The following is a 13,594-nucleotide window of genomic DNA, read 5'->3' as shown; positions in this document are numbered from 1 at the left end:
CCTTCTTGTCTCTGTGGTTTTTATTGGGCTAAGTTACTAGTTCAATTAAGATGAAGATAAGGAAAATTCTCTCGCACTTCACTAACATGCGCTTAACTTGCGCGAATGTCTTTAGCGCCGTTTAAGAATGTTAACGTTCGTCAGTAAAACAGCAATCTTGTCGTAGTACAATAGCTAGCAACTTGACAGAAATAAATCAAATTCAAATTGCGAGACACCTGCTCAAGAAACATTCGATCTGTTTCGCGTCCTTCCTTTAGCGCCGGCGCCATTACTGGTTACGTACGACATGGCTTTCCTGCAACAGACGTCGCCTACGCGGCCGTTTCTCTGCTTTGCGCTCGAGGTACTCGGGCAGTTACAGCTGCGTGATTAAGGCAACTTACGGACTGTAGGGCGCGAGAGACGCGTAACAACGACAACTAGGGGGTCGCATACGGACATATAGTAAACACCATGAACGAAAGGCGAAGAAAATAAAATACTCAGCTGGGATTGTATTCTGGGGCGATCACTTTCGCGAGATTTCGCGTGACTAGCGCGCTGGCTTGACAGTGCTAGGAACACTGTCGCCCGCAGACGCCTACGAGCCTGGCGCTCACGCGAAATCTCGTGAAAGCGATATCATCTTCGAAAGTAACTGCCCGAGAATAATTCACTGTTTTACACTTTAAATTAAAAGAAAGTAAAAGAAAAATGAAGTGGGCGTGGGCTGCGAAAAGTAAATGACTTCTGCACTAAAGTGCAAATCCGTAACTCCATAGATACGGCGCACTAGATATTTTACGTCTTCTGCTAGAAAGCCCCTCTGCCGCATCTAACACATCGAGTCATGGACGCACGAACTGAAATAACGATGCGTGGTCCGTTTTCGAGAAAACATGTATTTCCTTTCTTTTCGTAAATCCTCATGCAGATGATTGTTAATCTTCTGAGGATTACATAATCCACCGCAACTGCTCGCAATTGACGTCAAAGGAGTGGCGCCAACCGAAACATTGAGACCCAAACTTATTTACACGTTGAGAGCGAAACGTCAGTGCAACCTTTTCTTTTTTTCTATGACGCGCCTACGAACCCGACCTTGTTCGCGCATTCTAAAAGCCTGTCCACGATGGCGCGAATATGCCAACGAAAAATTACCTTGAGCCCTATTCGCCCTCATGAAAGGGCGAATAGGGCTGTTGCAGGGCTCCTCTGCTTATGTGACGCGCTGGATCGGTCGCATAGCCCCCTCCCTCATGTATACGATGCTGCAAGCGGCATGCAGGGCGCGCGGTCTTTCAGACGGGCGTCGGCCGTTCTCTGCTAGTCGCAACGCGCGCGTTTTGTACGCGGTCCTCGATTCTGCTTGTCATGATTCATTTAGAGAGGGTCGCGTTCGCTGCATGCATCGTGCGCGGCTGACAAATGCCGCTCCGCGGAACTGCCACCATTAAGTCGTCTCCCTGCGCTGACGCCCGGCGATAGAGAATTCCAAAAAACCGCTGCATGCCACCGGTTGGGCGGCTATGACGCCTGACGACAGCCGTTCGGAGAAAGCCGGCTCGGATGACTGCACATTCGCTGCGGCTTTTGTCAGCCTCGATCAGCGGTAAAAACATATCTTGCCCAGACAGCCACACGTCTAATCTGAATCTACCCGCCGTGGTTGCTCAGTGGCTATGGTGTTAGGCTGCTGAGCACGAGGTCCCGGGATCGAATCCCGGCCACGGCGGCCGCGTATCGATGGGGGCGAAATGCGAAAACGCCTGTGTACTTAGATTTAGGTGCAGGTTAAAGAACCCCAGGTGGTCGAAATTTCAGGAGTCCTCCACTACGGCGTGCCTCATAATCAGAAAGTGGTTTTGGCACGTAAAACCCCATAACTAAAAAAAAAAAAATCTGAATCGGCCAGCAATAGGCGCGATTGCATATTCTTTCGTGGCGCAGCTTCTGCGTCATCACCGCCTGTCATTGAATTTATGTTCACCGCAATATGTGATCAAATGAGTGACGACGTTCCTTTCGGTTTAAGTGTATATTAAAGTATTTCACTGTGAAAACTTCGCGTGGCGTTATGGCTGATTAGTGAGCCTCGCACTCTTGGTTGTTTGAATGGTGTCTGTATGTTTTAGTTGCATTCAGTGTTTAATTCATTGCTTGATGTTTTTTTTTCTGTTCCTTCTTTCTCTTTTTCCCTTCTGTTTCTGTCGCGGGACTTCTCCCCCATGGCCCCACCCCCTTTTCTGTTCACTTTTCCCCATCCTCCCCGCACGCCCTGGCAACCCTGTGCACCCGCCGTGGCCTGCTGGCGATTGTGGATCGAACGAACCGTGGACGAACTATTGACATCGGTTGAATGTGGTCGCGTCTTCTTGATTTATACTTTCTTCACATCTCGCGGCCTCCACGATGATGGTCTGTGTGCTTTTCTATCCTCACCTTGCTTGCAATTGCTTTTATTATTTTTCCCCCGTGTTTACAAAAAATGTTGATAACCATACAAACAAATTACATTGTTCAACCCCTGCTTTGATTCGTGCGGATGTTTGTGACCCCTAACAATAATATTAACCGAACACATGCGGTTCCGCATTATCGATGACGTCTCGTGGTTGACGCGAAACCATGAAAACCTTTCGTGCGCTGCCTTACAAACACATGCATTCAATAACTGCTTCGGCTAATTTTATGCGTGCGTATGTTTCGGAACAAAATCTGTCTTTAACTACCATTACTCTGTTTTTCTTCGTATATGACAACATGAACTCAATGCCTGGTCGCCTCGTTTCGGCGATGCGCTGGCCTTTTCTGGCACCCGTTCTTCGCTGTTGGCGTTTCCCGTGCTGTCCGCCAACGGTCGTCATCGCCACGGGCGGGCACGGACATTGGTATTAATGGCCATACCACGGCTTCACGTACTGGTTCGTTATGATGGACGTCTGCCGTGGCTAAAATTCACCGACGGTTGGGGTCGGCGCCTGCTCACGACAAACGGCGGTGTGGGACAGGGACTACCTCAAGCCGTTTTTAGCGTTTTTCCTACGGCTCATGTTTGAAAGCGGTGGCCTGACCTACAGCTTCAAGGGCAAGCTGGCCTCGCAGAAGGAGGCGCCCGTGCTCGTTGTGGGGCCGCACTCCTCCCTTCTGGATGGCGTAGTCGTGCTTCTGTTGGGAGGACTCACGCCCGTCGCCAAAGCTGGCTCCGAGGACGTGCCCATCTTCGGAAGTAAGCGCCGTCCTTTTTGACCGCGGCATGGCTCGCGCAGTGGACGACTTTGACGCGACCCTTCGGTCCCGTGTGGAACGTGCCTGCCATGGTGGCAGTCGTCAAAGCCACTGTTGCGTGTGTCATGAGAATCTGTCGGGAGGTGCTTAACATAACAAAGCAAGGTCACTTCAAGAGTGAAGAGCCGATGTAGCGACCAAGTCCGAGCTGGTTCCGTCAGTGCAGTGTTCTTTCTGTCGTATTGTACCGTACTATATAGGCCATTTGACTGCTTGCGCGAGGCGCCTTTTACGTAAGGTTGGAGTGTTTTGACATGACGTGCTACGGCGCCGGCAAGATGCAGGTGCAACGGGATGCGTGCGCACGTGGTTGCTGTTTGTGGCGTTGGTTCGCCGCTCGTTCACCTCTTCGCTGCCTGCACAAGAACGGAAACGGAAGTACTGTACTTATAGTTAAGCTACAATAACTTGCGACAGCAGCAGTTGATAGGCGGACGGACGGAAATAAATATAATAGGAGGGGTACTCCTCTGTCGTGTAACAAAGTGAAAGCTGGCTTTTGTGTTGGAGTCGTGAAGTAAATAGAAAGGCGCGCTGTCATTTCACTTTGCGACAAAGAGGCTATTAAAAATGTTCGTGGACTAAGCAAACGGCGTGGGACGGCAAGAACACATAACACATGAAGGTGTTGGGCTGATGGAGGGTAAGTAATGATGGGCAGTCTATTTTCATTTAGAAAGTGTGATAGCCGCGTCTTCGTATACGAAGCACAACTGCCAAAATATTCCCATGAGGCATTCGCGTTTGTGTTTTATCTGTCCGTGATATGTCCAACAACGCAGCTATTTACCTCGACACCGCTCCATTTCGTCTGCCTGTGGGCGTCTATACAAAGCGGACACCCATGGAAACCGATGTAGGACGTCCGTTTACTATAGGTGGCGGCCATCCGTGGTCCTGCGTGCGTGCCTGGCACCAGCTTCCGGCTCGGGCGGCCCAAGGATCCGAGCGAGCGAAGACGAGGAGCAGCGTGTGATTCTGTTTTCACCACAGTCTAGTTTGCGCCTTGGCCGTAGTATTGATCGCAGGAACGCGGTGTGAAAGCAGAAGGGAAGGTTATCGGAAAGGGGTTCCCATGAGGATTGCTGTAAGTGGGAGAGCTGTCCGAGTGATAAATTAGCTCGACCACCGAGAGACCGAGACCAACCTGCACCGAACGCTACGCGACTTGCGCCAAGTTCTCTTTTCACTGGCTATTTCACAGGAACCCCGAATTCCTTCGACGTAGCTCGATAACGGCAGCATTTGTGCGACCCTTGGAGCGTCGGCTCTCCGTATTACGACCTGTGAAATGAGCTGCTGCTCATACCGACGCTTAATCTTCTCCCTCGCTATCTGGCAGGGAGAATGCCGCGTCCGCGTATCATTGTTCACTTGTGGCGCAACGTCCATTTGACTAAGAAAAAAAAAAAATCGCGTCACTGCGTGATGCGGGCGCGTATGTGCAGGTGCGGTTGCTCTCTCACGCACAACGCATAGAAAGGTGCGCGCCCTTATATAACTGGGAAAGTCTTTATGAACCCAGAGTACAAATGAATCAACGCATTTCTCTGCGCATTGTCCGTTTAGCATGCCACGGTAATGCTTGCCGGTTTCTGTTTTCGTCACGTTTTACCTTCTTTCGTCTTAACTTTTGCTCTGACACAGTGCTTTTTCTTTGTTTTTCTGGGTTGCTGGCTTGCGCAGTTTTTACATAGGTGTCTTGGTGTGGAACTTGTCAAGTACGCGTATCACTAATGTGTAACTGGTGCAGGAGTCGCATGGGTGTCTGGTGCATGTAGTGTCGATTTCTGAGTTATTGCTAATTACCTTTCTTTTATTAATAACTGCCGTTGCCTCTGCTGCTGTGCCAGTGGTGTCTGATCACGTTTGTGAAGTTATTTTTCAGCGGCATTGCGTTACGTCCTGCACGCATCAGGGATCGCGTGAGCGCATTTCCTGTTCTTGACATCCAGGGACCTCTATCAATTTTAATTTCTTTAGCTGCAACTGCACAGATAAATCACCACCACAAAAGGGGGCTGTAGTGTAATACAAGGGCTGTAGCGTGACAGCATTGTTATGCAAGCTGCAAAATGCGAAAAAAAAAATGGGAAAGGAGCTGGAGATTATATATTGAACGTAAACGTTCCATCACGTAGTGCCCGATTCTTCTGCTTCCACGTTGACCAGCAGAAGATCTTTTGTTACATTTTCAACCCCGTAAACTTGACGCCACATACCAATAAAGAAAGCAAAAGCCGACATTGTAGTTGTCTTCATTAGCAGAGGTTACAGTTTAAGCGCAAACTTCGTCGCGCCTGTACGCGTCTCCGTAAGCCTTGACACGTTTCTGTACCGTTTTGCTCCTTCCGCCTAAACGGGGAAAGTTCAAGCTGCAGCGGTATACTTGTTTAAAGAGATCTTTGCTCCGTGCAAAGGGACAGGCCGAAGAAAACAGACGCCATCGTAGCTTTCTTTTCTTTTTTTCTTTAGTAGCGTTTCTTCCTCCTCCTCACCTTGCGCTTCCTTAAAGGGTCCCTCACCAGGCCACATAGCAAATTTTGGTTATATATTAGAAGTTGTTACGTGCCCCCTTTGGAGCGTTCTAACGCAAAAAAAAAAAAAAAAAACTCAAGTTTCAGTGCCGCGAACCCATGATTTCAGGAAGCGAGCATCACTGCCAACAAGGACACTCTCTCCACTTGCCCCGTCTAGCCTCCCCAAGCGGAATTGCTTCCCTGCGCTCTCCCATTCTATGGTGCTAGCCACCATACCCATACCGGAGCTGGATGATTGCGTAACCCATACCTCACTGGCCCCGCCTTCTTCTTCTTCGTTTTCTTTCTTTCTCTCTCTCTCTCTCTCTCTCTCAGTTTTTTTTTTTTTCGCTCTTTCGCTTTGCGGCGCACTTCCGTTGGCGGTCGCGCGCTAGCTTTTGCGTTTGTCTCGTTTAACGCAGCGCACCATTTTGCGCGCTGTGCACGAGAACACCTGACTAGCAGTGTAATAAGTCAGTGCTATACGAACACTGAGGCAGACGCAAGCGGATCACAGAACATTATCGCGCGCTGAAACACGGTAGTTTCGCTCTCAGGGCGCGCGATTGCACGACGTGGGAACAAGCAGACGAAACGGAAGTACATCTCTCTTGCCGTGGTGCGATGTTAAACACGCAGACATTCGGTTTGTGTGTTTTATTATTTCACTAAACTTTAATTCGTCTATTAAAGCAACAAATTACACAAATGACAGATGTTGCCTTCAATAATTCTCCAAGTGTCACGGGTCACTATGAGCGACGTCACAGCATTACATGTACGTAGGCACACTTGCTGATGTACGTCATCCCCCCGTCTTGGAGCATGACGCCCGCGAGGAGAAGGGCAAACGGCGTTTAGTTCGAAATTTGGCGCGTAGCGATGTAATTCTTAGCAAACGTGATCGTGAGCGCGCTTTGTATGCAATGCGCCAGTCAGCTCAAAATGGCCAAACCTGGTGAGGGGCTCTTTAAGTCAGCAAGCCGCCTCGTCGCTTATCGCATAGCGGGTGCCACTCCTCTTCCCACCGGGTCGTCTCGCAATATTTATGCTTCCAAATGCATCTCTTCAATTTCATTGGAGTTGCCCGCAACGTGTGCAGCCATGCCAGTCAGAAACGAGTTCCAACGTGGGGTAAGGAGCCACACACGCGTGTACCCCACGGGTCGCAGAGGTCTGGCGCCCGTTGCGGCGCTATAGCCTGCAGGCGGCGCATTTGCGTGTCTTGTGTGCTTGTGTGTGTACATGGTGTGTCCGCCTGTGTCTCTTTTCCGTGGTGTCCGGGTGGCTGGCAACTGCCGCAGGGCCATCCAAAGCGCGTCCCGAGAGTGCGTGCTCATGTGCGTGCGCTCCGCTGGCTTCGTGCTGCGGACGGTGGGGCGGGCCGCGCCCGCCCACGAGGCTCCCATCCTGGTGGCCGCGCCGCACTCCTCCTTTTTCGACACGGTGGCCGCCATGCACGGCAACCCGGTACCTTCGGCCGTCGTGCGCTCCAAGAGCAAGGGCATGTTCTTCCTCGGCAGTACGTGCTCAGCACCCCTCTTCCTCAATTTCTTGTGGGTCTTGTGTATCTGTCCTTGTCTCTCTCCCTTTGGTGGTTGGGTCCTATGGTGTATCGCTTGCTTGGGGCCAACTAACCGTGCTAACAGGGCCGCCGCCCGCGGATGCTGCGCAACAATGCCTGCGGCAAGGGTCCCCCTTCACTGGAGCGATGAGCGGACATGAGACTTGTTTGTCCAGAGGCTGCTGACGGGAGGGCTGGGTATGAAGCCGCGCCTCTATATGGTCGTGATCCGGAGCCACTGTTCTCCGTTAGCAGGTAAAACAGTTGAGCGCACGTTTCGGTGTTCGTTAGCTCACAATACTTAGTGCACGAAACACTGTGGTACTTTGCTTGGAATTGTCTGTGAATTAATACCACAAATAGCATTGTGCACGTGACACTCGTCATCCGAACCACTCGGCATTCTTCCGATTTGTGAAGATGGGACTGATGGCTGGGAATACTGTCGATAAAAACGGCGTTGCAACCTTGCCGTGAATCCCCGTTTTGCAGATATGGCCATTAACAATTGCTTTAGCTGTATTAGCAGTATGTGCGCTTGTCGCTCCAGTGAATTAGTGAGGCATATTGTTGTAAAATGTACTTGAATGATTGATAGTTTTTAAGCATCAAAGCACAACGATAAAAACTGCCAGGCTTAAGTTACGTTAGATGACTGCCAGGTATCGCAATATGCATATTAACTGTTATTACCACCAGTAACATGAAGTAAAACAACCGTTCAGCTTCACACTACAATGAGTTGGCAATTCAAACTTTATTGCGAATCCTTCTGACTGCCAATGGTGTGTTATTTATAGCATATTTAACTGCACTACTCTCTTAAACGTATGATTCAATTTGTGTTAATTAAAAAAAGTGCTTTGTGTGAATAAAAAGTTCTTATAAAAATAAATAACTGCATGATATTGTGATAGCACAGTGTGTTAGCTCATCGCTTGTGTATTTCAATCAAGCATTGGTTCTGGTAACATTATAATAGGGAAAAGTATATATAGCCTGTGGAAAAGGCTTTTCTATACTCATAGAGAGATATAGCTGTAGAGCTTCGCAAGACAAGTTGTTGATGTCCCAATGTTTCATACATTCTGCTGTGGTGTACACAACATCTTTATGCTTCAGTGAATAGAAATGTCAAGGGAGCTCCTGATTTGGGACTTATTTTACTGAGGGAAGTGTTTTAAATGGCTGATTTGGTTGCCGGTCACACATGTTTCACTGCTCTATGGTGTATTGTTTTCACGAAAACCCATTTGGAGCTGTAAGTAGAGCTCAATTTGCAAACAGTTCAAATCCACCATTAAACTCGGTGTATTTCATGATGTACTTTAGCAATTATAGACATATAGGCTTCATGGCATGGTCGAAAACAATTATCATTTTTTAATTGCAAGCTGTTTGTACAGATTTTCTGGAATATGATAATTTGAGGTCTTTCATTGGAACTGCCGCAGTTATTCCGCTGCTAATTGATAACTGCTAAAACTAAATTTAGCTTGTACCGGTCGCATCTTTGTCCTTTGATTTTGATGCTTTCAACTGCGCATTTAAACCGCTATGAACAGATCACGTGTTCGAATTCACATCATCGCCTTTGGCTCGCTTACACGTGACTTCATTTGCGACAGTCACCAGGAATCGCCTGTACTTTTTGCCAAATAGATGCACTTTGCAACAGCTTTGTGTTTTGAGCAGTGTATGGTGAGGCAGATGAAACTTTGCTGTGCCATCTACGCACATGTGTAAATTGAGTACAAATTCAGTCAGTACCATGGCCTCGTATTTCAGAGCTGAGTGTTCGCATGCTTCCCTACCTTGGTATGGGTGTGTGTGTGTTTTGTGACTGAGGAAAGGCAGCGCCTAATAGGCCGCGGGCCCTCGCTGTGTGCCCGGCAGCCATCTTGAACTTCACTCAGCCCGTGTACGTGAAGCGGAGCGACCCAAACTCACGCCAGAACACTGTGCGCGAGATCACCCGCCGCGCTACTTCCAAGGAGCCTTGGTCCCAGGTGATCATCTTCCCGGAGGGCACCTGCACTAACCGTTCCTGCCTCATCACCTTCAAGCTGGGTGAGTGCTGCTTCGTCCCAGCGGGGTTTTTGTTGCGGGTTTTTTGTCACTGACTTTCCATGCATGCTCTTTTGCGTTCGCACAGCTGTCAATAGCTGCAAACTTCTGAACAAAGACTAACTCAGTTCTTCAACTTACCGTGGTGGTGAAGCAGCGCACTGACAAGGACAAGGTGAAGACACACAAGAATACACGACACTCACTGTGTGTCTTCGCCTTGTCCTTGTCAGTGCGCTGCTTCACCACCACGGTATGATGATTAATCACCAACTTGCCCAACTTTCCACATTACTGAACTCAGTTCTTGCCGCTATATATATGATGGTATCTGCAACCATGGACGGCTCCAGGCTTTTCGTAATCAAGTGGCAGCGAGAAAGCTGAGCCAATTTCAGGCAGTCGTATGTAGTGTTGGGATGTACTCCACACTTGCATCCTCCTTCATAAGCCCGTTAAATCTTTTTAAGAGGTTTTAGCTACCTTAAGTGTAGATGGTTTAGCTCTTCTGAGACGCTTGCCGTGTATTGAGTCTTGCTAAAATGTAAACTGACCATCACACTGCCTGTGTCCAGGCAATGAACCTTCCTTAAATTAAGGGAAGAGTAGTGAAGTGGGTGAGTGGGGAGATTCTTGAGAAAAACGCACTAAAACAGACAAGGCAGAGAAGACAGGCGCGCATGTCCTCCTGTCATCATCGCCTGTCTTGTCATCCGCTTTACGCGTCTTTTCCAGAACTAATTGTATCAAACGATGTGGCGGTGTCACCGTCACTTTTTATGATTTCAGTGGACGATTCGTAGGTCACTGTTTTAGTGAACATCTTGGGACGAGTTTTCTGGCTGTAGATTATTCAGGGCGATGAACAGCGGAGCAGTTTTGACACCGTGCATGCATCTGCTATCTCTCTCTCGCTCTCTCATCTCAGGGTTACTGCAGTGTAGGCGGTGCACTTTAGTAAGGGAGGATATAAAGAGACAATAGACTAAAACCTCGGAACCTCGGGACAGCTGTCTGTTATCTACCTCCTTCCTCCTGCACCAGCCCATCTGTATATTGAAGCACTTAATTGGATTCAGAATATTGCTCCTGCGTTTAACAGTGCAGCATATATATGTATATATATATATATATATATATATAAACTAGAAGAAAGGCGGTTAACCGAAGGGCCCGATTTTTATTAGTCATATCATAAGAAGTCAACAAACACTGACACCAAGGACAACATAGGGGAAATTACTTGTGATTAATAAATGAAATAAAGGAACGATAAATTAATGGAAATTAAAGTGGATGAAAAAACAACTACTTGCCGCGGGTGGAAACTGAACCCACAACCTTTGCATTTCGTGTGCGATGCTCTACCAATTGAGCTACCATGGCACTGTTTCCCCATCCACTTTCTTGGGTATTTATGTGTCCTAGTAGAACCCTGGGAGTGTTAGCCAGCGCGACCACTCGCAGACCTTGGTGGCGGACGTGGAACGTCCTTTTTGCTGCAGGCGTCACATGAATGCGATCTTTTTGGGTGAAGGCGACTGGTCAGTAAACCCACATATGCTACCTGAAGGCGTCAATGTTGCCGGATTTGAGACCCTCGTTATGTTATGTAGCACAAGTAACTTTCCCTATGTTGTCCTTGGTGTCCATGTTTGTTGGCTTCTTATGATATGACTATATATATATATATATATATAGTCATATCATATATATATATATATAGTCATATATATATATATATATATATAGTCATATATATATATATATATATATATATATATATATATATATATATATATATATATATATATATATATATATATATATATATATATTGCAGGTTAAGCGACCTTGGCAAGTTACTGCGCGTGTTGGCTATATACATATACAGGCAGCAATTTGTTTACTCTGTTTAGCTTCAATATTTATTATTTAATTATTCAAAGATCTATTTCATCATAGAAGTTTTACAACATTTCGGTGGCACGGCGCGCAACTGAGATGGCTTAAGAACAACTTTGGCGAAATTTCACTTTGCCTAAACAACCTTGAAAATTCCGCATGGCTAGTAATCATCTAATTTTTAATTTAAGTCTTTAAGTAGCACCTCAGCGGAGGACGCATGCACCTGGTGGTGTAAGCAAATATGACTTAGATTCCAGAATTGTCGCATGCGTGCGCTGTCATGCTTGAACGCCTGCAGGCCCATGTTAGCGCTGGTTCTCATCGTTCTGAGTTGTGCGTCATTTCCATCAAGCGATAATGATGGCCTTTCTTTGAGTTTCGGTATGAAAAACATCGATTTTTGCGAGCTACAGTCTCTTGGAGCATTTAACTGTGCTTATAACTGCAGCCATACTTTCAGCGCTTGCCCTGACGCATGCCTCTCTTTGCATGCCTTTGGGAAAACGAGATTCTGCGTCCCACTCCATGGCAACATTGTTATAATATTCTGCTGCTACTGCTGCTGCTATTGTTGTTTTTGTTGTTGTAAACATTTATTAAGTCTTTTTCTCTTCTATCGATGCATACTGAGTGTTCACGCCGTCAGTCGTGATTTCAACGAGTATTCATAAGACGTGCTAGATTGATCCTTATATACCGTCAGAAAAATGTCGCCTTAAGAATCTTAATAACAGTTATCCCTGGTTCGCTTGAGAAAGTGTACATGTATAAGACAATCATTGGACCAATGTTTTCGATGTCTACAGAACGTTTGACATGCTTTGTTTATGTAACGCAGAACTTGTCTGTGATTTACTGCTTTTGACGCTAAAATGACGTTGTGATGTTTCCGGCATTATATATTGCATTATATTGCATTTGTACTGGAGAAGAACGCGCAGCAGGCATTGCTTCGAGAAAGACGACGACAACGTGTGGTTGGAAGCTTTGTGTCTGTGTTGCCGAAGCTCTGTGTCCTCTCGCTACGTGCTCTGCTATCTGAGCGTCCAATCAATCGAACTATAACGCATATTAACATTTGGTGGACGTGCTGGGCCCTTCCCAAACCTGGAACTCCGCAGCCGGACGCTCCCTACTGTTTCTGCTATGCCTCAGGACGCTGCGCAGCCCGATCCTCCCATGGCATTGCCTGTCGTCTGCTCCGGTGCTCTACGCCAACGAGATCCTCCGGTCTTCAGCGGCAACGACGACCATGACGTGGAGGATTGGCTCTCGTCATACGATCGCCTGAGTACGCATAACAAGTGGGATGAGAAAGCTAAACTGACTAACGTCATCTTCTATCTTTCTGTAGTCGCGAATCTCTGGTTCCGGAATCATGAATCCAACCTTTCCACCTGGACAGCATTTACCCATTATTTCAAAGAAGTCTTTGGTCGCCCTGCTGTACGCAAGCTTTGCGCAGAACAACGCTTCCGTGGTCGCGCTCAGCAAAAGGGTGAAAACTTCACCAGCTACATTGAAGACGTAGTTGACCTTTGCCGGCGCATTAATCCCGCCATGCCCGACTCTGAAAAGATCAAGAATGTCATGAAGGGCATAGAGGATGACGCCTTTCAAATGCTCTTGGCGAAAAATCCTCAAACGATCGACGAGGTCATTACACTGTGCCAGAGATATGATGAGCTCCGCAAACAACGCCTTACCACGTGCCGAGCTGTCGCGCCGGACGACACGGTTTCGGCTTTAACTGACAGTTACAGTGCTGCTTCCGCCCACTCTTCGTTCCTCGACCAAATCAAGCAATTTGTTCGCGAAGAAGTCGTGTGGCAACTGTCACTGGTGCCTGCTACCCAGTCGTCTGAGTCCTCTTTGTCCCTGGAACTGCGACGCGTCATCCATGAACAAGTCAGTGACACACTACCTCTCGCTAATCAGCCACCTTCAGCGACAGTCCTGCTCACTTATGCTGCCGTCGTTGCCAGGCCAAGACCTCTGCCTGAAGTTGCGCATTACACGCCCACAAGCGGCTTCTACGCCTCGCCTTCTGCATCTGCGAACAACTTGCCCAGAAGCGGCTTCTGCGCGCCTCCGCAGCCCCTACGCCCAGCTCCAAACTGTGCTCCGCTACCTAGACCCCCTGTTGATAATCCGTGGCTTACCCAAGACAATCGGCCGATCTTCTTCGCGTGTGGCTTTGCTGGACACGTGGAACAGTTCTGCCGCCGGCGAGGTTGGTATCCTCTGTTGTAAATCGCACCGCTGG

The 13,594-nt window shown here is 47.9% G+C and overlaps 1 protein-coding gene across 4 annotated transcripts in view; it reads left to right on the top strand.

Annotated features, from left to right (window-relative positions):
* Nucleotides 1-13,594, top strand: part of LPCAT (lysophosphatidylcholine acyltransferase) — a 165,305-nt gene that overhangs the window by 86,528 nt on the left and 65,183 nt on the right. For 3 of the 4 annotated variants that reach the window (XM_050195297.3, XM_055062709.2, XM_055062710.2), the window contains exons 4-5: nt 7,094-7,311; nt 9,250-9,423. In XM_050195297.3, the coding sequence (XP_050051254.1) occupies nt 7,094-7,311; nt 9,250-9,423 (392 nt within the window). Of the gene's footprint in view, nt 1-2,993; nt 3,212-7,093; nt 7,312-9,249; nt 9,424-13,594 lie in introns of all 4 variants that reach the window. The other variant, XM_050195298.3, reaches the window with a different exon arrangement.

Source organism: Dermacentor andersoni, chromosome 1 (assembly GCF_023375885.2).
Source record: "Dermacentor andersoni chromosome 1, qqDerAnde1_hic_scaffold, whole genome shotgun sequence".
NCBI lineage: Eukaryota > Metazoa > Arthropoda > Arachnida > Ixodida > Ixodidae > Dermacentor > Dermacentor andersoni.
Note: the sequence above shows the minus strand (reverse complement) of the source record. Positions and strands in the feature narration are given on the sequence as shown.